Source organism: Oryctolagus cuniculus, chromosome 1, assembly GCF_051225735.1.
Source record: "Oryctolagus cuniculus isolate XC-2025 breed Fujian yellow rabbit chromosome 1, ASM5122573v1, whole genome shotgun sequence".
Classification (NCBI taxonomy): Eukaryota; Metazoa; Chordata; class Mammalia; order Lagomorpha; family Leporidae; genus Oryctolagus; species Oryctolagus cuniculus.
In genome coordinates this window covers 119,848,359-119,875,042 of record NC_142867.1, presented here as the reverse complement: position 1 = coordinate 119,875,042, position 26,684 = coordinate 119,848,359, and the positions used below count along the sequence as shown (strand labels likewise).

The following is a 26,684-nucleotide window of genomic DNA, read 5'->3' as shown; positions in this document are numbered from 1 at the left end:
AAAACCCTCCCACATCCAGGCACAGATCCCCGCCCTCATCAGCAAGAAGTTTATCAGCAGGGAGGTGTGACCTCAGCGGGGGCAGGGAAGGGGAAGTAATGTCAGGACTCTACAAACTATTTCTGGTTTCTCCGGGGAACTCCTCAAAGGAGCACTGTGGGGGGTGGAGGGAGGCGCATGACAGCAGAATAGGAAGGAGTGGGAACAGAACGGGGAGAGACGGGCTCAGGACAAGGAGAGCAGCCAGCGGTAGGCACCTGCCCAGGGCAGCTTGGAACACCCGCAGAGGCCACTGCTGGAAACGTGCCTTCTCGGGGCCTTCCCACTGCTTCTGCCCACCTGCCAATCACCACCTGCCGCCCTGGCCACAGTGAGCCCTCACCTCACCAAATGAGCCTAGGACTTTATTCACACACAAGGAACAAGCCAGTACAAAACACATTTTTTTAAAAAACCCATTGGAGATAAAAATCCACCCTCCCCCTGCCCCACATCCCACATGTCTGTGCTTCTCCCCCGATGAGGGCTCAGTGCTGCTGGGCCTCCTGCAGGAGCTTGAGGAGGGGGTCGTCGGCCCTGAGGGTGAAGGTCAGTGAGCGCTGCTGATAGTGCTTGGGGTTGCACTCCAGGTTCTCGATCACCTCAGCCAGCAGGTGAGCTCGCTCCACGCCCGAGCCGGGGGCTTCGAAGCCCAGGGCAGTGAAGTGCACGTGCAGGTGGTAGTAGGAGGGTAGGTAGTGCAGGTACACACGCAGGCGGTCCCCCTTCACCTGGTAGCGCTGCAGGATGGCTGCCTGGGGAGAAGGGAGTGGCAGGAGAGGGGTCATGAGCTGCACACAAGCTGGCACCACCCCCATCTGGACTCCTCCTCCAGTCCTAATCCCCAACTGGCCTGGGACACCTGATGAAATCCCTCTGAACAGCTCTCTGCACACCGCCTGCTCCAGGAAACCAACAAAAGCAGCAGACTCTGACTTGCTCCCTATGGAAGGAGCAAAGGTCTCGCCCTGAGTGCCCCAGCCCCGGGAATCTGGGCCGGTCCAGCACCTCCCAAGGACAGGCCAGGACTCCTGAGGCTATGGGACTAGCCTGCCTCTGGATGACGTAAATCCTACAGTGGGTAGGAGAAATGCTTCATTCTCAGCACGGAACAGGGTGAGGCCTGGAAACAATGGAGGTGGGGAGACGCTGAGCTAAGAACTTGGTGAGGGAGAAAGGGTGGGGCAAGGACAGGGACAGGGGAGGGCTGCCCCACACAGACCCGGGATGTCTCAGGTGGGCTCCCCCTGCCCACATCCCTCCCCTCTTCAGGAGCCTCCAGGCTTGGAATGCAGAGGAGACTCTGGTCTCCACTGTGGAGGCCACAGGTGAAGGGAAGAGACCAGGTTCCAGTGGGCTCACCCCAAGCACCTCTGCAGCAGGATGAGAGAGGGACCAAGGCACCCAAAGGGCCTCTTGAGGTAAGCAGGGCCAACCTGCCAGAGGTGCCCGCCTGGGCTGCCAGGACAGGAGAAAGTGGGACTCTTTCTCATCTCCTCAAGAGGAAGATACCGCTCTGGCCGCTGTGGTACCCAGAAGTGGCATCAGGATAGAATGGAGTCACTCCAAAAGGCTCAAGGCAGCCAGGGAAGCAGGAGGAGAGAAGATGGGCCAGGGCCAGTGGCAGGGGAGCTGGGATCCAGGAGAAGCCCTCCCTCCAGGCCTGCACTATGCTGTGCGTGGAAAGGGGCAGGCCTCTGTCCTGGCTGGGCCTCCTGTGTCTGTCGGGTCTGGCGTGATGGCAGAACTTCACAACCCTGCCCCACAGAATGGTGGAATTTGAAGGGACCGCCTCCAGACTCAAGTGGTAAAGTGGCTTGCCCCCAGCCCTTCAGCTGGTTAGGGTCAACATGGCAGATCAGTCCACAACTCAAGATTCTAGGCACTCATCCCCTGCCCCTGGGGCTTTTTAAAAAGGTTCTTATAATCTCAATCAATTCAACATATATCCTAGATAAAAAAGTATCCCAGGGGCCAGAGCTGTGGTGTAGTAAGTTAAGCATCCGCCTGCAGCACCAGCATTCCATATGGGTGCTAGTTCAAGTCCTGGCTACTACACTTCTGATCCAGCTCCCTGCTGATGGCCTGGGAAAGCAGTGGAAGAGGGCCCAAGAGCTTGGGAGACCTGGAAGAAGCTCCTGGCTCCTGGCTTCGGATCGGCTCAGCGCTAGCCATTGCAGCCATTTGGGGAGTGAACCAGTGGATGGAAGATCTCTCTCTCTCTCTCTTTCTGTAACTCTGCCTCTCAAGTAAATAAATAAATAGAAACAAAAAGTTTTAAGAGGGTCCCCATGACTGGCATCCAGAGAGAAGCCCCTTTCTAAGGTAGACTCCGGGAGGGTGAAGAGAGTAGCCCATGGAACACCCTGGAACCTCAGCACAACCCCTACGGGCTTCAACACGGCTTAGAGAAGCAGCTCACCTGGCCTTCATGGAGGATATTCCTGAGCAGTGGCAGATGCTCTGGCGTCAGGTCCCGAAGCGATTTGATGCCCCGGCGATGGCAGATGGCGATCAAGTACAGGTCATCAAGCTGTACGGAGACAGAGAGGAAACCAGAGGGCAGTGCCCGGCTCAGCAGGGTACAGGGCTGGGGAAGTTGCCAACCCTGGAATCCTTCCAGTGAGGAAGCACTGACCCCTGAGGCCCATGTGCTGGCCACAGCTGATCAAGGAGGCCACCAGCAGGACCAAGCCCCCGGCAATGCAGGTGTCCACGAGCCCAGGGAGAGCAGGACAGTCTAAGGAACAGGTCTTTGTTATTTTTTTGCTGGGGCATCAGATGAGAGGATCTATATATTCACTCTACAGGGCTGGTGGGTGTGAGCAGGGAGCTTCGAGAAAGAGCCAAGGATAATTCCTCCTCCACAAGTTTGCAGTCTATTCCCATGCCCGTGAGAAATTCTGCTTTGGGACACAGAGTGACCCAAGTTCAGGAGGAAGAAGGAAAGGTTCTGTCTAGCTGGGGTCATCCAGGGAGGCTCCTGGAGGAGAAGGCAGAGGATCTGGGTCTTGAAAAAGAGGTAGAGTTTGGGGGCCGGAGCTGTGGTGTAGTGGGTAAAGCTGCCACCTGTGGTGCTGGCATCCCATATGGGTGCTAGTTCGAGTCCTGGCTGCTCCACTTCTGATCCGGCTCTCTGCTATGTCCTGGGAAGGCAGTAGAAAATGGCCCACATCCTTGAGCCCCTGTACCCATGTAGGAAACCTGGAAGAAGCTCCTGGGTCCTGGCTTTGGATTGTGGCAGCTCTGGCCATTGAGGCTATCTGGAGAGTAAACCAGCGGATGGAAGATAGATCTCTCTTTCTCTGCCTCTCTGTAATTCTGCCTTTCAAATAAATAAATAAATCTTTAAAAAAAAAAAAAAAGAGGTAGAGTTTGGAGAAAGGACATTTGGTAGAGGGAATAGTGAGAGCAAAGGCTCCAAGTCAAGAACGTGGAGAGTAAGCAACTGGACCTGTCTGGGGTTGGAGGCACACAAACGGGGACAGGGGATGTGAGAGATGGAAGGGGAGCCTGGGGCCAGCTCAGCGGTGAGCACCACTGGGGAGTTTAATGCTCTTCCTCTATCTCAAGGGGTCATGGGAGGTCCTTTCTGCTGTCCTTCCTGAAAACAGCCTGGCTGAAAACCTGGAGGTCACAACAATGCAAAGAGCCAGAGTCAACAGGATTCTGTGCCAGAGAGCAAGTGAACTCTTCCTCTTACCCAGAAAACTCTCCACACCCTCCCTGCTCACCCAAACCCTGGCTCTGCCTGGTTATCACTCCCACATGCCAGGCAGGCCCCTGACTCCAGGGCTCCAAGGGACAAGGTACAGGGAGAAGCCAGCAGTGCGCAGCTCTGCAGTCTTAGCTTCTGGCTTCCTTGCGAAGACACTCGGGACCGTGAGCCACCCAACGAAATCCCCAGGAGTCTCAACTTAAAAAAACTGAATATGACTGCTGATGGCCCCCATGTCACTCTCTTCATGCTACGAGCTGTAAGAATCAGAGCTCTGTGCTACAGTGCAGCTCACGGACAACCCCAGCATTACGGCTGAGCTGCACCACAAAGTCTCCGTCTTGCTCCCATGCCCTTGAAGGCTCTCCCTTCTCAAGGCCTGTGCTCACGAGATTTACTCTTTCACCAGCACAGAGTCTAAGAAGAAGCCAGGAAAAAGAGTGCTCCAAATCTACCAGAGGTCGATTTCCAGCTGCCCTATGTGTCCCCATCACAGGACTCCCTGTTAATAGTAACATTTCTTTTAGATGAGGTCAGCTGACAATCTCAAACGTGACATTAAATCACAGTTCTGGGCTGGCACTGTGATGTCTGTCACAAGCTGCTGCCCGCAATGCCGGCTTTCCATATGGGTTCCAGTTCAAGTACTAGCTGCTTTATTTCCCATCCAGCTCTCTGCTAATGCACCTGGGAAAGCAGTGGAAGATGGCAGAAGTCCTTGGGCACCTGCACCCATGTGAGAAACCCAGATGAAGCTTCTGGCTCCTAGTTTTGGCCTGGTCCAGTCCCGGCCACTGTGGCCATTTGCGAAGCGAATCAGCAGATGGAAATCTGCTGATTTCAAATAAATAAAATATATCTGTAATAAATAAATAAATCATATCTCTGTTCTACTGGCATGGAATGAGACATAGCACCTATGCTGCATGTCGGCTCACGGTGATGGGTTCATGCTGTGTGAGGGAGAAACAAGAAACCATTCTTTCACACTAGACACAAGCCAAGACTTCCTGCAAGCAGCCCAGCGGCCTCATGGTCCAGAGCAATCATCTGAGAAGACCTGGACAAGGGACAGGCAAGGGTTTCTCTTAAGGGACAGGCAAGGGTCTCTCTCAGACTGGCATCCCAGAAGGGCAGACAGACACCATCAGTCTCTTTTCCCAAGACAATATAGTAAAATCAAGGTTACAGTTTCCTGACAAGGGGCAAGACAGAATGGCTAGCATAGGAGAGCCATCCCTGACCTCTGGAGTGATGCAAGGGGAGAGTACCTCATGCCAAACAGCTTCAACTCTGTGAACTAGAAGGGTATGTGTGTTGACGTACACACACACACACATGTTTATATGAGGGTACTTAACAGGTGCAAAAAATGTGAAAAGGTAAGTTTATTCTGATGCAAACATTTTAAAGCCCATGCACAGAGTTTTCATAATACACATTTCCCATGAATTTCTGAAGGCCCCTCATATATGCAATATGCAACAGTGACCCCTGGAAGGAGAGACTAAGAAATAGCAACGATGGTTGTTTCAGGGGGAGGGGCATAGAGAATGGTGGGGTGGGGGAATCACTTTCGCCGCAGATTCCCTGTACAATTTTCCCTTTCCCATGTATTAACCACGCATGTATTAAATGCACGTGTTAACCATAACAGAACAAATGAAAAAAGAACACACAGGTGATCTGTGAGGCGGAGGAACCAATGTTACCGTCCAAGGGAAGGCCCTGGATAACAGCCTGCTGAGTGGCTCAGAGTACGAGCAATGGACAGGCTCTCTAATGCAGGGCCATCGGTTTGGGGGCAGCAAGCCCATACTTCTAGAAGTGGCAGGCAGGGATTCAAGGCAGGCTAGGAAGGTTCCACAAAGCACAGGCCAGCACACCTCGCAAAGACAAAGAACAGAAGCATGGGCGTGACCTGTCTCCCGCTGCACACACTGCCAGATGCTAATGGAGCTATTGAGATCCCTGCTGTCACAGATCAAGGATTCTGTCACAGATCAAGGATTCCAGGCACTGAAATACGGCACCATCAAAAGACAAGCAGGAATTAAACAAAGGTTGTTGAGCAAAGTCGCAAAGACTGACATTTAAACACCAAACACAACCCTTGAGGGCAAGTACCTTCAGCTGGGTGACTGGGAGCCCACAGCAGTTCCAGAGCCCTTCCTGTTTTAAAATGGACCTCTGAGCAGTCCACTGGCAGGCCAGGCAGATGCTCACCAGCACCAGGTAAGAGGACCATGGGTTTCCCTCCTCAGGGCATCGAGGGCTTCGCAAAAAGTCCCTCTCTACTGTCCCTCCATGGCCCCCAGACCACAACCCCCTGCAATCTCAAGTTCTTCCGACCCCACACCCCTACATCCCAGGACCCAGGGTCTCAGGTGCAGGGCTGCCTGGGAACAGAGTGGGGTCTGCAGAGCAGTGATGGGGCCTGCTCCCAGGGCTTGATGGTGGCCTGGGTAGGGACTCCTGCTGCAGGGGAAGGAGAGGGCGGGTGCAGGTGTTCGGCCTCCCTCACCACAACACCCCACATGCGGGTCTTCTTTGATGTTAGTTGGCTGGAATAAATCATCACTCCATGCTGCAACTTCTGGAAACTCCCTTAAGCTCCCTACACCCCCTCAGGCTGGGTGTGGAACACCCAGGCGCCTCTTTCTGAGAGCAAGATAACACCCACTCCCCTGGAGCTTCTGACCGAGGCCCCTCTTCTGGGGCAGCAGCATGGTATTATTGCTAGAAAGCACAAATTCAAAACTAAGCAAACTGCAGGCGAGTTCAGTTCAGGACCTGAAGGCCTCAGAGCAGGCCTCAGCCCAGAGAGCAAGGGGGCCTCCCTGGAGAAGCGCAGAAACAGGCCCACCTAGGGTAGAGCAGTACACCTGAGCCCAGACTACTCCAACGGCGTTGCCTTCCCAGTGCCTCCCTGCTCCAATCTGAACGGAACGCTCTGCGCCATGGGGGCTGCATTTCATTTCTGACACTCTCGGGGCATAAAGGAGCCCATAGTAAGTTACAGCTTTGGGTTATAAGGGAGAGAGGAGGTGCAGAGGGTGCCTCTAAAACCCGCTCCTCAGATGGCTAGGAGAGGCAGAGGTGCTTGGAGGTCAAGCTCAGGCTGGGCGGGGGACTCCTTGGGTCAGTAGCCATGGTCCCTGCCTGCCAGTGCTTCAGAACACGGGCCTGCACAGATCTATGGGCATCGAGGGGGACAGGAACAATGCAGGCCAGGTGCTGCTGGAACCAAGGTGGAAACTCAAGCTGCCTGGCTCATTAAGGAACGGTCAAGTCGTCACAGATGTAGACAGCACCCTGTTTCACGTCTTGGGTGGGATCTGAGCCACCAAGGGCTGCGGCTGAGCCATCAGAGCACGTGCATTTGTGTATGATGGGTGCTGTCACCCAGGAGCTCAGGCTGCCTCCTGCTGGGTAATTATGATCCATTTAGACAGAGGGAGAGGGGTCCGCATGGGAAAGAAGGGCATGCTGGGGGCAGCGCACAGCGACCTGGAGCAGAGGGTGCTCCAGTGGGCCACCTTTACCTGCTGTTGGTTCCACTTGAGGTCGGGGATGAGGACAAAGCCATCTGAGGGATCTGGGTTCTCAAAAACAATCCGGTCGACTTCAGCTTTCTTGTCGAGAATGTTGTATACCCACTGGAAGGAGAGAGGAGATGGTTCACAAATCCACTCAGCACCCCTCAGGAGATGCCCCAAACTGGCCCAGGTAAGCTCTCTGGCCCTTCCAGGAAGGACAAGAGAGCCATAAATGGCCACCAAGCTCAGGGCATCGACATCAGGCAGTCCTGGTCCCAAGCATCTGCCACTGTGGGTCCAGCAGAGACTCCCCTCATTCCCACAGCTGACACTTCGCCATCAGTTGTCACGGGGCTTCTGCTGACTGGAGTGGCCCAGGCTCTGGAGGGTCTTCCTGACTGGCATGGTTTGCACACTCTGCTCTGTGCTCATGGGCCTGGTCTGCACCTACCCTCCCAGGCAGGGGACCCCTCTATGGCCCATAGGACTTGGGCAGGGTGGACACCATGGACCCTGATTGACTTTACTCAGCACTTTGGGGCAAAGATAGCTTGGGAGGTAGAGGGCAGAGAGGTTTCTTCCTGCAAAGGGAGGCAGTGACCCACTGAGGCCATGAGAGCCTTTGGGTTCTAGGAGTTAAGGTGTGCGGGCTTCTCACCCTGTAGTGAGGCAGCCATCAGCAGTCTCAGCTGACACAGGCCTTGCACCAAAAAGCAGAACTAAAAGCCAAGTGGAGATGGAGGCCTCCTGGAGACTTTTGTGGTAACAGGGCTTGTGGCCCATACACCACCCTCTGGTCAATGGCTGTCGACAGTCCTCAGAAGAGCCTTGCCCAGGTCCTGGGGGGACCCCTGAGGATATCACTTTACAGTTAGTATCCTGGGCAGCCCTTCTGAGGGGGCCAGACTGCAGGCAGGGGAAGCTGAGCAGAGATCAGGGCTCGCAGTTCTCAAACCCAGTGCCTCTGGTGTTCTCCTTCCTACACAGCCCCTGGCAAGTGTAAATCCCTTTCAGGATGCTGACCTTTGTGCCCAACATCCCAGAGAGAAACCTGCTGAGAAATCAGAGAGGGGCGTGGCTGGGGTCTCACTGCTGACCCTTCTTCCTCCAAGCTCACTGACCAGGGAAGCAGGGCATCAGCACAACCAGACTGCCACGTCCCCCTCCTGGTCCCAAAGGCCAGGGCAGGGAGCACTGGCTTGGGGTCTGTATGTGCCCTACACTGGGCCTAGAGGCCTGGTATGTGGCACTGCGTCCTCAGCCCTCTGCTGGGACAGAGCGGAGGAAACCAAGGGCATCACCCTGGAACCTCTGGGCCTCCAGACCCCTGCACAGACCCACAGGCCAGTCATAGTGTGGCCTGCCCAGTGCCAAAGAGTCCTTCCCAAGAAGAATGTGGCTGAGCTCCTTCCATGGAGGGAGCTGGCAGACACCCACAGCTGCTTCCCCACGTAGTGTGGGGGGCAGAGCCGCACACACCTAGCAGGCTGCGACGTGCCCACAGAGGTATTTCCCGTCTGCCTGACCTAAGTAGAGCCCTCCAGGGCTGTGCTGCAGGGGGTGGGGAGGTGGAGGGAGAACAGTGGGAAGCTGACTGGCAGCCTCCCAGTAACTGAGGGGAGAGGGGGTGGTGGCGATGCCCCATGGAGACCCTGGGCACCCTGTGAGCAGTACTTCCAGCCCATCCCCTCAGGCAGGGGGCAGTGGGTGGCATCAGAGAGCAAGTGAACAGGCTCTGGAGCCCAGCGACTGCTTGCTTCTCTAAGCCTCGCCACTGATGAGCTGTCACTCTGGGCAAGCAACCGAATCCTCCCCTGCAAACTGGGGCTGATGAGACCCAAGGCGTGGGCTGTGGCGAGGCTCTTCAGTGGGACATGCGTGAGAGAGCAGCTGGCTCAGAGCCCAGCACAGGGGAGACTTCCTGCAAGTGATAAAAGTGCTCAAAAAGGGGATGACAACAGGACAGGTCACTGAAGACTCTGCAACCAACTGTGGGCAGGAAAAGAGCGGGGATGAGAGCAAAGGGCACATGAAGCTGGGGCGGGGTAACCCCAGGAAGGCATGAGGATGGAAGAGGAGCCTCACTCTGGGCCATGCGTGGCTGCAGTGAGGACCCACCTTGAAGGTAAGGACGGAAGGAAGAGCAGTTCACCTGCTCACAACCCTAACCCTGGGAGTCTCCCAAACCCTGGGCCACGGCACACCCTGTCTCCTTGGAGAGGCCTCCTGGTGAGTGGCCAGGACCTGCACCCACAAGAAGTTTCAAGGCCAGAAGCTCAGATAAGGAAAGCAAAACAAGGGCACAAAATTCACACAAATCACAGAGGGCCAGGTAACGGAAGCACCACCACCTGGAAGCAAGCCCAGGAGACTCGCCAGCCCTGCTGACAATGGGGCAGTGGTGGGAATGCCAACAGCTTTCCAATGTACCTGGTTACACTGCAGGATGTGACACCGGCAACTCCTCTAGACCCTGCCTCCCCCTGCATACTTCCCACGGGAACTCTCGCACCTTCTTCACTCTCCTCCTGTTCTCACTCTGCTCACCTGCCTGGCTTCTCTCTTTGGACATACTTTACCTGTCCATGTCTCCCGGGTGTCTTGGTTCTGCACACTCTCTCTGACCCCTGGAACTGCCACCTGGGCAAGGGCAACGGTAGCTACCCCTCTGAGGCCTATTCTGTGCTGGGAACACGAATGGTCAGAACAGAACACAGTATTTCTACTAACTTCCACAACAATGCAAGGAAGGAGGTGCTGTCTGTTTCATTTTCCAGACAAGGAACTTGGGCTCATTTGTTAAGACAACGTCAACTGTTCTCAGCAGAACAAGAACTGAATGCTGCCCCAATGCTGATTCCCAAAGTTAGGGCTCAAAAATGAACATTTTTAGCTGTGCGATCTCAAAGGCTTGAAACCTAGATACCCCACTTTTTTTTTTTTTTTAATTTATTTGACAGATAGAGTTAGACAGTGAGAGAGAGAGACAGAGAGAAAGGTCTTCCTTCCATTGGTTCACCCCCCAAATAGCTGCCACGGCCGGAACTACGTCAATCTGAAGCCAGGAGCCAGGTGCTTCTTCCTGGTCTCCCATGCAGGTGCAGGGGCCCAAGCACTTGGGCCATCCTCCACTGCCTTCCCAGGCCACAGCAGAGAGCTGGACTGGAAGAGAAGCAACCGGGACTAGAACCCAGTGTCCATAAGGATGCCGGTGCCGCAGGTGGAGGATTAACCAAGTGAGCCATGACGCCGGCCCCACCACATTTTTTATGGGGAAGTTGATCAGTACCTCAAATTTGAGGAACTATCGTGCCTCAGGCTGAGAGCACAGACACTGGGGCCAGGCTGCCTTGAGGCCTGTTTCCAGATCAACTGTGAAGACAAAATGAAGTGATGCACACAGAATGCTGAGAATAGTTCCTGCACCTAGCAAGTGTTCAGTAAGTTCCACACAGAACTCCCTGTCTTCTACATTATCCCATTCCTCCATGCACGCCCCCTGTCCACTTTAGCAAATGATCCTCCTATCCACCCAGTACCCACACTGGCCTGAGAAGCAGCCCACAATTTCCCTGCCTCTCCAGATCAACCCGTTTCTTTCTCTTTCTTCCCTTCTCCCTCTCTCTAGATTTATTGTTTATTTGAAAGAGTTAGAGAGAGAGGTCTTCCATGTACTGGTACACTCCCCAGATGGTCACAATGGCCAGGGCTAGCCAAGCTGAAGCCAGGAGCCAGGAGCTTCACTGGAGTCTCCTATGTGGGTGGCAGTGTCCCAAACACTTGGGCCATCTTCTGCTGCTTTTCTTAGGCCACTAGCAGGAGGTTGGCTGGGAAGTGGAGCAGCCACTCTTACCCACTATGCCACAACACCAGCTAGTCTGTAAGCACAGCCCAGCCCTGCTCCAGAGTCTTCCCCGCTGTCCCTGCCCTGGTTTAGACCCATGCTGGTTTTTACAGTCTTCCTGCTTTACTCTCATGCCACCCGCCACCGAGTCTGACCATGTTAGGTGTTTCTTTGTTTTTTTTTTAGGTTTATTTTTATTTGAAAGGCAGAGTTCCAGAGAGGGAGAGACAGAGACAGAGAGAGACAGGTCATCATCCACCGGTTCACTCCCCAAATGGCTGCAATGGCTGGAGCTAGGCCAGGCCAAAGCCAGGAGCCAGGAGCTTCTTCTGGGTCTCCCACGGGGGTGCAGGAGCCCAAGCACTTGAGCCATCTTCTGCTTTCCCAGGTGCATTCACAGGGAACTGGATTGGAAGTGGAGCAGCCAGGACTCAAACCAGCATTCTCACCGAATGCTCGTGCTGCAAGTGGCGGCTCTACCTGCTATGCCACAGCGCCAGTCCACCCATATGTGTGGGTGCCCCTGTCACACCAGATTTCTTACAGCTCCCCAAGTAACTCAGAGGATTCCAGCTCTCTGTGCTTCCAGACTTGCTCTTCCCTCTGCTTTGTCCAGCTAATAGACTTCTATTGGTACCTAAAGACCCAGGAGAGGGTCCTCTCCCTGCGAAGCCCTCACCAACTGAGCTGGTCATTCAGCTTCTGCAGCACACTTGTAGTTCCCAAAGACCACCAGAGTGCTTATGCCAGTACTGCAACTGTCCGTCTACGTTTCTTGGCCCTGTCAAGACTGGGGGCATAGGGGCCGGCACAGGCACTTGGTTAATCCTCCGCCTGCGGCACCAGCATCCCATATGGACACCGGGTTCTAGTCCCAGTTGCTTCTCTTCCAGTCCAGCTCTCTGCTGTGGCCTGGGAAGGCAGTGGAGGATGGCCCAAGTGCTTGGGCCCCTGCACCTGCATGGGAGACCAGGAGGAAGCACCTGGCTCCTGGCTTCGGGTCGGCGTAGTTCTGGCCGTAGCGGCCACTGGGGGGTGAACCAATGGAAGGAAGACCTTTCTCTTTGTCTCTCTCACTGTCTAACTCTATCTGTCAAATAAAAAAAAAAGTCTGGGGGGCATCACCGAGGATGCATGACCTTGGTGACCCTCCAGAGCCCAGCACAGGGCCTACACAGGGCATGCTCAGTAAATACAAAGGCTGCTCATGTGCTTGTTAGAAACAGTCAAGAAAGAACACGAGAATGCTTCTTTCAGTAGTTGGTAGAGCAGTGGAGTTTTATTTTCCAATGGAACTGCATAAAAATTGTGTGTAGTGACATACACCCTAGCCACACCAACTACTGTCAGGCTTCCTCTTCAACCCCAAATATGTACAACCACAACAGCACATGTGTTCCAAGACATTCCTATAAGATTCTGAACAGCAGAAGCTATCTATAAACATGGAAATGTGTGCAGGTAATTCAAAAAGTTCATGGAGGGGCTGATGTTGTGACGTAGTGGGTTAAGCCTCTCCCTGCAACACCAACATCCCATATGGGCACTGGTTTGAGTCCTAGCAGCTCCCTGCTAATGTGCCTGGAAGAGCAGTGGAAGATGGCCCAAGTCCTTGGGCCCTTGTACCCAAGTGGGAGACCTAGATGAAGCTCCTGGCTTCGGCCTGGCCTAGCCCCAGCCATTGCAGCCATCTGAGGAGTGAACCAGCAGATGGAAGGTCTCTCCCTCATTCTCTAACTTAGCCTTTCAAATAAATAAAATAAGTCTTTAAAAAAAATTCATGGAAAGGGGTCGGCATTAAGTCACTACTTGGGATGCCTGAATGCCATATGGGAGAGCTTGGGTTCAAGTCCCAACTCAGCTTCTGATCCAGCCTCCTGCTAATGCACACTGGAGGCAGCAGTGATGGCTCAAGAACTTGGGTCTGTGCCACTTACATGGAGACCCAGACATAGTTGCAGGCTCCTGAACTTGACATCATCCAGTCCCAGCTGTGGCAGGCATTTGGGGAGTGAACCAGCACATGGGAGATCTCTCTTTCTCTGTCTTTCAAATAAATAGAAAGTACATAAAACAAACAAACAAACAAAACCTCATGGCAAATGGAATTAAAAGTTTATTTTGGTACAAAAAATTCAAATCTTTGCCTAGTTTTAAAAAATACATATTTTTCCACAACCTTTTCAAAAACTCCTCATATACCTAGATTTCACAATTGTTTGGCACCAAAATAAAGTCCATCTTTTAACTCCACTTTCCACAAACTTGTTGAAATGCCCTAATATTTCTTTTCCACATAGAACACAAAACAAGTGCTAGGATTTTAAAAACAAAATAAATGAATAAAAATAAAAATTAAGCCTGCTTAAGCCAGAAGAAACTTGTGCAAATGATACACGGGATCCATGGACAACAATGGGGCTAGCCTCACCCAGAGAACAGGGCTGGCAGAACAGCGGCCTCCCGGGGAAACGGCATTCTCACGGGCCTGTCGACTTTCCTCCCCTTACTCCTCTGGGTGCAATCCACGCTGCAGCACCCACACTCAGCCCTCCCTTCTTCTGAGTCCAGGAGCAATGGCTGTGACCTCCCGGGTCAGATCACTCTCCACCAGGGAGAACAAATTCAGGGAGAGTAGGTGGCAAATGGTGCAGAGAGCAAGGGTGAGCAGTGAAGCCTTCCCTCCAGTGAGAGCCATGGAGTGGGCAAGAAAATGGCTCATCAATAAGCATCAATCATACTTAACTCTGAGTATGCACATGGGGCCAATTTCAGGCAGAGGCTCTGACTGGCACTGGGCCTAGGCTCAAGAAGATGTCAGAATCTGAGCTAAATGGCCTTGCATCTGGCCCAGTGGAAGGTGCTGCCAGTCAGTGAATGGAAGCCCTACTCCAAACAAACCCCAGGGACAGTAGGGCCCTGCCTCTTTTACTCTGACCCTGAGCTGCTGCAGGCTGCTCTGCTGTTAGTAAAACCAGGACTGGTCTTGGCCTAACCCAGCATGCGTCTTCACCTCTGGCGAGGGCTACTGCAGAATAGATGCAAATCTGATGGCCTGGACTCCTCTGAGATTCCCAGACAGCCTCAGTGCCATGCCCGTGTACCCCAGGTGCAGCCTAGGAACACAGCCAATCCCCTTCTCCATGAAACCCTCTTCAACCATTCCATAGTAAATGGCACCCAGCCCAGCCTAGGACTGTCCATGGCTGTGACTCTGTGCCTTTTTCTCATGCACTCATACTCTCACCTGTTGTAGAACTCTTTAGATCCCTGTACTGATTCTGAACAGAGGCAGCTCCACTGTGCCCCGCTGCCTGGCACAGTGCCTGGCCTGATAAGACCCCAGCAGATGCTTGCAGGAAAAGAAACCGGCCATGGGAACAGCACTTTGCATGTGAGACATGACAGCTAGTCACCTGGATGCTGAGGCTCTGGGACTCCAGGTAGGGTAAGGTAACATTCTTGTAGTCATCGCCTGTCTCCCGGACCAGGTGCAAGTCCTGGCGCAGGTACTTCTGCAGGTGTTTCTCTGTGGCAGGGTAGACCACGGTCGTCTTTATGTCTGCAATGACAACACAGCCCATGACTGGGAAAGCAGACCCCATATGCCATGCAGTCTGTTACACTCCCTTTCAACTCTCACCCAGGCTTTGATCCTTGACAAGGGGAGTCAATGGCCAAAAGATCTCAGCACTGAGAATCCACTCCCATGAGGATCTCATGCCATGAAACTCGTGAGCTGAGCCACACACATGACCTGGAATGCAAGGCTTTCAAGGAAGGGTCACAGGCCCCTTATCACTCTAACCCTCGCCCTTCCTCCTTCTTCCATCTTCCAGACACAGGAAGGAAGGTCCTTAACTCTTCTCATGTCCCACACATCTAGGAATGTGGCTTTCTGAACTCAAAGGTGAAAATGTGGTTTGAAACACAGGAGTCCTCCTGCAAGGAGGGGCAGCACAGCATAGGGGTTCAAGCCATGGATTCTGGGGCCACAGTGTTTTGAGTTCAAGACCTGGCTCCGCTCCCTCCTCTCCTCAAGTTGGGACCATGGCCCTGACTGAGAGCTCGGTCCAGTTATTTAACCTCTCTATGCCCCGACTTCCTCATTGCTAAACGAGCATAGTCACAACTCTTATGTCAGAGGATTAAGTGAGGTAATTACCTGTGAAGCACTGGGAACAATGTCTGGCACACAGTAAACACTACCTAAGTGCTGGAGAGTTTCATCCAAGGTTTCTCAACCTCTGCACCACTGCCACCGTGGCCTGGGTCACTCTGTGCTACAGAGGCTGCCCTGCATGCAGGATGCTGAACAGCAACACCTTCCCCAGAGCTCTGACAATCAAACATACTTCCAGACATTGCCAAATGTCCACTGTGCGACAAAACTGTCCCTGGCTGGGAATCACTATTTTTGTTTGTTTGTTTGTTTAAGATTTATTTATTTGAAAGACAAATTTACAGAAAGGTATAGGCAGAGAGAAGGAAGAGATATATATAGAGAGAGATCTTTCATCTGCTGGTTCACTCCTCAAATGGCTACAATGGCAAGAGCTGGGCTGATCCGAAGCCAGGAGCCAGGAGCCAGGAGCTTCTTCCAGGTCTCCCACACGGGTACAGGGACCCAAACACAAGGGCCATCATCCATTGCCTTCCCAGGCCATAGTAGAGAGCTGGATCAGAAGTGGAGCAGCCAAGACTTGAACCAGCACCCATATGGGATGCCGGCACTGCAGGTGACAGTTTTTACCTGCTACACCACAGCGCTGGCCCCAGGAATCACAGTTTTAATTAGAAGGAATCTTTATGGTTTTCCTAAACAGATTCTGTGCTAGTGTCCTGGTCCAACAACACCTGGTTTGGGTTAAGTCTTTCCCCTATTTTAAATAACATCTGGTACATTACTCTAACATTTATACAGGGCTTCAACACGGATCTTATGGCAGGAAAGGAAAATGGTGCTTCAAAGTCAGTGGGGATGTTTCTCCAAAGACCCACTCCCCCTGGGCAGCCTCCCCGGGACTCAGATCTGCTCTTCCAAGGAAATCCACAAAGGTAGAAGCCTGGAAGCTGTTTCACAGTCCAGGAAATTCTCATATTCACCTACACAGCCCAAGATCTGGCAAAGAACCCCCCCACCTACACTTTCAGATTTAGTCTGAGGATGTAGATGATTTAATCCCACTTTCTAGCTAAGTGGAAAGGGTTGATGACAAAGATTGAAAGACTTATCCGGCCCTATGCTGTGGGGTACGGCAGAGGCAAGACCAGAGGCCAGGCTTTCTTACCCTACAGTGGACACTCCTTCACCTCCGCGGCCTGGTGGGGATGCACCAAGGTGACACAGCAAGCACAGGACTCCTGGTGAGCGGCCGGCGTCCCAGCCCAACATGCTCCAGGGGCAAGGCAGCATGGTGGGAAAACACAGGCTGTGGACCCATGCTGGCCATGACCTCCCTCACTGCCCTGTGACTGCCTCTCAGGGTCTGAGTTTCCTCACTGGTTAAAGGGTAGTCATACAGTCTGCCTCAGCGAGTTAACATTAAACAAAACATGTTATCTGAATCAGCAGAGGTGTTAAATAAACATCGCACCAAGCTCTAGGAATCCCTGCCTCCATCCCCACAAAAGACACAATGGCCAGCTCACAACCCTGCAGGCAGCAGCTTCTTACTCTTCATTGCTTCCTAACAGGCCAGGTAGAGGCCTAGCACAGCAAGACCCCAAGAAGGAGTAGACTGCCTGAAATAGATAGAGTGAGGCTCCTGCAGTGGACGTGGGGAAAATCCCATGCTACCTGCAGAGGAGCTTGGAGATGAGAAAAGGTAGCTTGGAGCCAATCAGTCTGGGTCTGATCTCTACCACACACTTAGAAGCTGTGTAAATCTGGGCAAGTGACTGACTCTGCTACTGTTCTCTTCACCTATGCACCTGGGAGAAATAATAACAGCACCTATCCTGCTGTCAGTTGGTTGGAGATGGAAAGCGTTCAGAGAAGTGCCGCACAAAAAGCAGAGCAACTCAGCAAAAGCTATTACTCTCACTGTTGCTTTAGTTGCCTGGCTTGGGCTGCAGAGGAAGCTGAGGCAGTGGACTCCCCCGGAGTGGGGAGATGGCTGGGAACAACTGCAGAATCACATCAGAGAATAGTCTAACTGTTGGCAGCGGACACACAACCCTGGGGCACTGCTGGGGGCTCCTGGCTATTCCAGATCAGAAAGCCATGGGACCAGTGTGCAAGCTCTCATGTGTCTGCCTGGGCTTGTCCAAAGACCTGCCCCAGCCACCCAGGGTGTCGGGGAAACAGGCACCTCTCCAAGCCAGCCCCCGCTCCTTGTACCCTTGGCAGCCAGCAGAAAATCCAGAAGTCTGATGCGCCAATTGCTCACTTCCTGCCATCCTTCCTCCTTCCCTAAGACACCCCTGCCTGCTCCTAGGTACCGCACGGCACACTCCGAGGGCCCTCCTCAGAGCCCACCCCTCCTCAGGGCTCAGTTTCTCTCAGACCTCCAGGGAAGCCCTGGCACAGTGGTGTCAGGGCCAGAGGCTGCCCTTTCAAACCATTGAATGCTCCGCCAGTTTCCTGCTGTGGTCTGCAAGACCCTCGGTCACCTTGCCCTGCCTTCTCTCCAACTGCGTTCAGTGCCCCCACTTCCCCTTGATGCCTTACTGCAGCTGTGCTGACTCCGCATGGTTTCACTACCTCACACCCGGGACCTGCCCACTCTGGGCCCTGTTGGAGTGGCTCCCACCGCCTAGCAGTCTGTCCCACTGGGGAAAACACGCCCCTTGCTTGCCTCCCCCAGTTCTCTAAGGTCAGCAGCCCTGGCTAAAACAGCATCCTAACCTCATGCACTTGATCTCCTCCCTGCTTTTTCTTCCCTTACCTGAGAGTGGAGTACAGGTTTAGTGCCTAACCACCCCTCCCCATTAGAGTCACCTCCAGGGAGACAGGCATTCGGTTTTTTAATCATTTATCCCAACACCTGGAATAGCACGTGGCATAGAGTAAGTACTCGGCAAACATTCACTGAACACATGAATCAATGGATCTTTTCAGACTTTAAACCTAGAACATTTTTGTCCCAAGCGGAATAAAACCCCTTGATAAAAATCAATAATTTCCCAACACTGAATTTACCATTGGCCGCTCCCAAATAAACCCTGGTGTTTTCCTTAATGCCCATCAAGACGCTGAGCTGTGGCTGATCTTTAGAAGGAGCTTGGTCAAGAGTCCCTGACTGACCAACTCAAACCATCACTTTAAAATATGCTCAGGGATGGGACACATACACAGTCCCAACACTCCCTCTCCCCAGATTGCTTATTAACTACAAAGGGCAAACAAGTCGTACCTCCAAGTGAGAGGTGGTGACAACACTCGGAACAGGACAAACCGACATGAACTGTCTCCTGATAGGATGTGATATTCTGGTTAAAAGTGTATAACCTGAACCCAATCATAAGAAAATAACACCAAACCAAAATCCAGGAGTACTCTATAAAACAAGTGGCTTTGTAACTTTTCAAAAGTGTCAAAGGAGCAGGATTTTGGCACGGTGGCTAAGACGGGGGCTGGGACACCACATAGAATATGGGAGTGCCTGGGTTCAAGTCCCAGCTCTGTTCCGGATTCCACCTTCCTGCTAATGAGCATCCTGGAAGGCAGCATGGGATGGCTCAAAGGACTTGGGTAGCTGCCATCTAAGTGGGAGACTTGGACTGAGTTCCAGGTTCCTGGTTCTGGCCTGGACCAGCTGCAGACACTGCCAGTGTTTGGGGAGTGAGATGGTGATCTCTCTTTCTTGATCTGTCCCTCAAATAAATAAACAATTCTTTTAAAGGGTCAAGATTAGGAAAGACAAAGAAAGGCTGAGGAATTACTCAGATCAAAGGGGACTAAGGAAACGTGACTAATGGGATTGGAGTAGATCCTGGATCCGGGAGGAGTCCTGCTTTACACAGTACTGAAACAATCGGCACTGTTTAATAATGGATGCTATGTTGCCTAACAGTTTTGTGTAAATGTGCTCTCCTGAAGTCTGAAATTAATCACTGTATCCTTCTTTTCCCTAACCCCAGCCAGAACGATTATTCTTCTATGTGTATGTGGAGAGAGAAAAAACAAATGTGGCCAAATGTTAACAATAGGTCAAACAGGACTGGTGTGAGGGAGTGCTTTGTACTACTCTCACAACTTTCCTGTAAGGTTGACTTTTTTCTTCCTTTTTATTTATTTATTTATTTTTTTAAGAAAAAGTTACAAAACCAAGTTGATACCTCGTGGAACCTCAGCTTGAATTGCTAATGGATGCACGAGGCACTGTTCTAGACCCAAAATATATATTAAGTTATTTATGCCTCAGGACCAAGTTGGGGTTTTATCACAATCCCATCTTACACACAAGGAGGCCAAGGACCCATGGTACTGTGTGGTGAAGCAACATCCTGCTCCCTTGGCACCAGCACAGGGGCAGCCAGTGTGCCTCCACAGACCAGCAGATGAGGCTGACAACCTGCTCAGGTTCTTTCTCTGCCAAGGACAAGCAACGCCTGCAACTCCTCTCCCCAGAAGCTTTTCTCTGTGGTTGGAGAAGCAAAGGAAAATTCTCCAACCCTGACCTCCTGCTGGCATTCTTACCCAAACAGCTGATGAGAACCCCAAACCCCTCAAAACTCACCCCTTAGCAACCTGTTAAGGGAACCTCCCTGACACCCTTACAAAGCTCCTCCTACCTACCATGCTTTCAAAATTTTTATTTATTTTAATTTCATTTTATTTGAAAGGCAGAGAGCAAGAGAATGAATGAATCTTTCATCAATTGGTTCACTTCCCAAATGCCAACAGCCAGGAACTAGAAACTCCATCTCCTAGGTGGATATGAGGGACCCTAGTATTTGAGCCATCACCTGCTGCCTCCCAGGTACATATTAGCTGGAAGCTGGAATCAGAAGCAGAGGCAGACTGAAACCCAGGCACTCCTATATGGGATGCAGGCATCCCAAGCAGCATCTTAATCATCCATGTAGGCCGGCACCGTGGCTCAATAGGCTAATACTCCACCTAGCGGCGCCGGCACACCGGGTTCTAGTCCCAGTTGGGGCGCCGGATTCTGTCCCGGTTGCCCCTCTTCCAGGCCAGCTCTCTGCTGTGGCCAGGGAGTGCAGTGGAGGATGGCCCAAGTGCTTGGGCCCTGCACCCCATGGGAGAACAGGAGAAGCACCTAGTTCCTGCCTTCGGATCAGCGCAGTGCGCCGGCTGCAGCGCGCCGGCCGTGGCGGCCATTGGAGGGTGAACCAACGGCAAAGGAAGACCTTTCTCTCTGTCTCTCTCACTATCCACTCTGCCTGTCAAAAAAAAAAAAAAAAAAAAAAAAAAAAACAACAACAACAACAAAAAACACACACAACACATCCATGTCAAATGCTCACCTCTATCACACTTTTTAAATTTGATTATATTTATACATCAAGGTGTATTTATTTGCACACAGGTTAAAGAGTCAAATGACCTTGTGTGTTAAAGCTTTTCTGCTCCTCCCTGATCCTGACTTCCAGCTTCTCAAAGGCACTGCTTTCAATTCTTCCAGCCATTTCACTGTTTCTGTTCTGCGATCGTCCCTAATTGGGTCTTTTTATCTTGTTCCTCCATGACCTTTCAGTTTTATTGCTGGTGGACTTACTGACCGCCCATTATGGAGAACAGGGATTTTTTCTCTTTTCACCTGCATTCTGCCGACCTTGCATAGGTGCACCCCCCCCCCACGGGTGCATAGATACTTCCAACCCCTCTATAGTCACATTACATTTGGAAAAACCAGTATTTAACAGTGACACTATTATAATGATGTAAATGCTATAAATGTAAAAACTGCTCAAGAGTACACTAAGAGCATTTTTCCTTTGTAGTACAATTTGTGGGATATAAAACTAGTATTTACTTAATTTTCTATAAACTTGTCACTGATTCATCCCAAATCTACTTCTCTGTTTACAGAAATCTCTTGATGTTTTAAAACTCAGCAGGCACAGGAGCAACACATCTTACCAGAGCCTCTCACCCAGCCCCACCCAGTTCCATGCAGTATCATCCTGGGGTTTCCTTCCCCTTTCTCTTGAACTGGGCACCTTGTTTCCCAGATCCATCATCTTCCTCTTTCATAATTATGTCCTTATTTTGCTAAAGAAGTAATTTTAAAACTTCATAGTTTGGCATTATTATTGAAACTTAACTCTCAGAATTTTCATTTGGAAATCACACAAATATTCCAACTTCATGAAATAATTTACTAAGTACACAAGTGGATCAGTAGATGGGCATTCAAAGTTTCACCAGCACATAAAAGTGAAATAATTTTGCCTCCGAAATCTACTATGAGAATGCAACAAATGACTGTAGGAATGAAATTTTAATACTTTTAGCATTACTTGAAAATCTTACTCAGTAAAAGAAGTATAGACCAACAATGATATCCAGTGGTTTGGGTTGGGATTTCTTTCTACCTTATGATGTATGAAAGTGATACACACACAGTCAGTGAAAACCAGCTTTCAAATTTGAGTTTTGCTTTCCCTGGGCTAGTGACAAGCAGACTGACCCTCTCTCTCTACGCTGGGCAGCTAGCCCTGCGATCCTGACAGCAAACAACTGGGACCCTCAGCATACTGTGTTGCTAAGGTGGAATGTCCAGCAGGTTAGGCAGAGTAAATCCATTTGTGACTTGGCATATTTTCAGCTTATGAGGAGTTCACCAGGACATAACCCCGCTGGAAGTCAAGGAGTATGTGTATCTGTGTCATGTGTGTACTTTATCACTGAAGTATACACCTGCTTTGAAAAATAAATATATCAGCTTGAATTTAACATTAAAGTGGAAATAAAAACAGCACTTTTAAAGCTGAGTCTCTATCATTCAAGGCAAAAGACAAACTGTACTTTGAAAATAGAGCTACTCAGATAGGATTAAAAAGTCTCTTCTGAGTAACTGAACAGAATTAATGGAATTTATAAATTGTGTATCTTAATTTATACTTCTATTTGCTGTATGTAAAGGTAAGATATTTAAATCAACATGTTAAATATAAATAAACACTATCAGCAACGAACCCCAGTGTGCACCAGAATGAGCTGACTCAGGGGGCCTGCAGTAGTGTCAGGAAATCTGCATTTCCAACAGTGTCAGGCAATGCTGTTGCTGCTTGCTCCAGGGACCTCAGAGCAAGAACCACTGCTGTAAAGCACAAACCCAAGTTGCAAGGAAATAAACTGTGAGACTTGGAATATCTGAAAGCATCTTTTTTAAAAAATATTTGTTTTATTTATTTGAAAGACAGAGTTAGAGAGAGAGGTAGAGCCAGAGAGAGAGAGAGAGAGAGAGAGAGAGAGAGAGAGGTTTTCCATCTGCTGATTCACCCCCCAAATGACTGCAATGGCCAGAACTGAGCTGATCCAAAGCCAGGATCCAGGAGCTTCTTCCGGGTCTCCTACATGGGTGCAGGGACTCAAGGATCTGGGCCATCTTCTACTGCTTTCCCAGGTCATAGTAGAGAGCTGGATTGTTAGTGGAACAGCCAGGAATCGAATCAGCGCCCATATGGGATGCTGCACTGCAGGCCGGGACTTTAACCTGCTGTGCCACATACCAGCGCCTGAAAGCATCTTTATTCTACACTCACATTTAAGACACTGGCTGACGAACTCTAGGTTGGAAAACAATGACCCTGGACATCTGAATGCTACTGCAGAGCGGGCAAACATGATTCTAACTCCCAGTCCTGTATATGTGACCCTTTGCTTTCTGTCCCCATGCCCTGATCATACTGATGAGTCTGAGTTGGTTTATTATCATTTGTTGCACTAGGTAACTGCTGGAGGCTCTTTCAGTCTCAAAAACCATGTTCTACCTTCAATCCCAGGAAACTATTTTGAATGATTTCTTCTTTAAAAATTTTATCAGGGGCTGGCATTGTGATGCCAGCATCCCATATGGGCACTAGTTAGTGTCCCAGCTGCTCCACCTCTGATCCAGCTCCTTGCTAATGGCTGGGAAAAGCATTGGAAAATGGCCAAAGTGTTTGGGCTCTTGCACCCACGTGGGAGACCCAGATGAAGTTCCTGTCCATGGCTCTGGCCTGGCCCAGTGCTGGCCGTTGCGGCCATCTCAGAAGTGAACCAGTGGATGGAAACTCTTTCTCTCTCTCTCTCTCTCTTTCCCTCTCTCTGTAACTATGATATTCAAAATAAATAAATATTTTTAAAAATAAAATAAAAATAGGACGTTACATGTGTTTGAGTCAGAGAGACAGTGAGTATGACCATCTACCAGTAGCATGGAATACACCCCTCTCTCCCATGGGGGTGGCAGGAACCTGATCATCTGAGCCATCATTGCTGCCTCTAAGGGTCTGAATTGGCAGGAAGCTGGCAGTACCCAGAGCCAGGAATTGAACCCAAGTACTCCAGTGTGGGGTGTGGGCAACCTAACTGGCGTCTTCACCACTAGGCTAAACACTCGCTTCCCCTTGAATTATTTCTTTGATGACTTTCCTCATTTTCTATGCTTTTTCTTTCTGGAATACCTATCTGAATATTTTGATTCATCAGCCAGTTATCCTTCTGTTTCCATCTCTTTGTTTTTTTGATCCACCTTTAAAGAAATTCTTAAACTCATCTTCTACTCTTCTATTTCTAAAACTTTTCATTCCTGCTCTATTTCTAATTTCTAAGGCCTTTTAAAAGAATCCCTTATTCATATTATCTTGTCCTTATGCACTCATTGTAGCATTTCTCTAAGGTTAATGGTAGCTTTTGAAGTTGTATTCTCCCCACAGTTTCTGTTTCTTCCAAGTTTCCTTCATTTCCTTTTATTTTATTGTTCAACTGAGCTTTACTTGGAAACAGGGTAGCCTGTGTCCAACCACTCAAAGTTCTTTTGTTTTGCTTTGTTTTAATCTGAAAGGCAGAATTAGAAAGAGTGAGGAAGGAGGGAGAGTCAGAAAGAGATCTTCCATCCATTGGTTCAATCCCCAAATAGCAGCAATAGCCAGTCCAAAGCCAGGAGCCAGGAGCTTCTTCTGGCTCTCCCATGTGGGTGCAGGGGCCCAAGCACTTGGCACATCTGCTGCTGCTTTCCCAAGTGCACTAGCAGGGAGCTGGATCGGAAGTGGAGCAGCTGGGACTCAAACTGGTGCCTATATGGGATGCTGGCACAGCAAGTGGCAGGCAGCTTTACCTGCAATGCTACAGTGCCAGCCCTTACTCACTCACATTTAAGAGCAGAGCACTACAAGGCTGACGGGTAACTGTGGATACAGGTATATGCCATTTCACTTAGAAGTGTGTGTATGCAGCTGTATACACATAAATACACACAGGAAAAAGTCTGCGTGTTTGTTTCCTGGAACAAATGGGACACTTGTGTAATGAATATATTAAAAAACAGGAGCAGTCAGATCAGTGCGGTGCGCCGGCTGCAGCACGCTGGCCGCGGCGGCCATTGGAGGGTGAACCAACGGCAAAGGAAGACCTTTCTCTCTGTCTCTCTCTCTCACTGTCCACTCTGCCTGTCCAAAAAACAAAAAACAAAAACAAAAACAAAAACAAACAAACAAAAAAACAGGAGCAGGCACTGCGGTGCAGTAGGTTAAGCTGCTGCTTATGATACCGGCGTCCCACACTGGAGTACCTGTTAGGAGTCCTGCATGCTCCGCTTTCAATCCAGCTCCCTGCTAATGTGTCTGGGAAGCAGAAGACGGCCCAGTGCTTGGGCCCCTGCATCCACATGGAAGACCTAGATGGCATTCCTGGCTCCTGGCTTCAGACTGGGAAGACCCGGCTGTACAGCCATTTGAACAGTGAAAATGATCTCTCTGTCTCTCCCTCCTTCTCTTGTCATCCTACCTTAAAAAAAAAAAAAAAAAAAAAAAAAAAAAAGATTTTATTTATTTGAGAGGTAGAGTTACAGAAAGTAAGAGACAGAGAGACAGAGAGAAAGGTCATCCATCCACTGGTTCACTCCTCAAATGGCCACAATGGCTGGAGCTGCGCCGATCCAAAGCCAGGAGCCAGGAGCTTCTTCCGGGTTTCCCATGTGGGTGCAGGGGCCCAAGCTCTTGGGCCATCTTCCACTGCTTTCCCAGGCCATGGCAGAGAGCTGGATCAGAAGGGGAGCAACTGGGACTATAGAACCACTGCCCATATGAGATGTGGGCACCGCAGGAGGAGGACTAACCTACTGCGCCACAGCATCTGCCCCTCTGCCTTTCAAATACATAAATAAATAAGCCTTAAAAAAACCATATTTAACCTAGCGGTTAAGACTCTCACATCCCACATTAGAGCATCTGGATTTGATTCCCAGCTCCAGCTCTTGACTCCAGCTTCCTGCTAATGCAGACCCTGGGAAATAGCAGTGATGACTCAAATAATTGGGTCCCTGACACACTGGTAGGAGATCTGGATTGCATTTCTGGCTTCAGCCCCAGCTGCAGTCCAGACCTGGTGATTGCAGGCATATGGGGGAGTGACTCAGTAGACGGAAGTTCTGTCTCACTAATAAATTTTTAAAAATTAAAACTAAGCCACCCTTTATGACTGAGCCCCAACTGAGGGGTTAAGTAATTTGCAGAAGACCAGGAACCCAGGCAGTCAGGTCCTTTGTTCACTCTGCCTTTCCCTTTCCCACAGGGCCTTTCTCACCCCACGCTGCAGCCACGTTTCCCAACAGCAGCCCTATGAGATGAGAGAGACACATCAACAGCCATCAGCAAAACCAAAAGGCGTCATGAAGTGCCAGAGTGATTGGGGCTGCAGGCTGGGGGTAGGGGTAGGTCAGAGTGTGCAGAGATAGTAACTACATGGCCCTCCCCTGCTCCTGCTCAGAGACACTTCCTGAGGAGGGAAGGGAAGCAGAGCCCCACTCCCTTCCATTCTGGAAGGCTGTTTGAGGAGGTCCTTAATAGGGTACACTGCAGCCAGATACTGCAGAAAAATGGGGAAGGGGACCCTACTCCCCACTGAATGGTCACAACAGGGACAATGGCTATTTTAAACCACATTTGTGGCAAAACTCCCAAATATGATGGTGTAAGATCATGGGGAGGTAGGCATGAGATGGGGATACAGGGTCTCAGAAGAGGGACCTGGTGGTGGTATGGAGCCCATGTGGGACTCAGGGCTGCAGTTCTTTCTCCACAGGAATGTCCTAGCAGTGGGAATGGTCACACTGATGCATCCCAGATGAACAGTGGCTCTGTAAACACATGTTCCTTGTCTTTGCAGTTCAGATCAGCAGGCAGCTATGCCTCTGACTAGACCTTGAGGAGCTCCTGCAAGGCCTTCTCCAATAAACACAGCCACCCCTCATTCCCCACCTGGACACCAAAGCCCAACTGTTCTCAGAGGTGGGAGGGAGGGCTGTCCAGAGGGAAGTTAAGAGCAGCTGCCTCCCTGCTCCCTGCCAAGCTAGCTTAGCCAAATCCCCAGGAAAACGCTGCTGTGCCTGAAACATGAAAATGCAAACCACAGACAGTCTGCTCTCCT

General features: G+C 50.8%; 1 protein-coding gene across 1 annotated transcript in view; it reads right to left on the bottom strand.

Moving 5' to 3' along the window:
* Positions 1-391: 391 nt before the first annotated feature.
* Positions 392-26,684, bottom strand: part of DCPS (decapping enzyme, scavenger) — a 48,334-nt gene continuing 22,041 nt past the window's right edge. Inside the window, exons 3-6 of the mRNA XM_002708301.6 lie at positions 14,557-14,702; positions 7,303-7,416; positions 2,462-2,572; positions 392-794 (exon numbers count right to left, since the gene is read on the bottom strand). Of these exons, the coding sequence (XP_002708347.1) occupies positions 528-794; positions 2,462-2,572; positions 7,303-7,416; positions 14,557-14,702 (638 nt within the window). The 3' untranslated portion in view covers positions 392-527. The remainder of the gene's footprint in view (positions 795-2,461; positions 2,573-7,302; positions 7,417-14,556; positions 14,703-26,684) is intronic.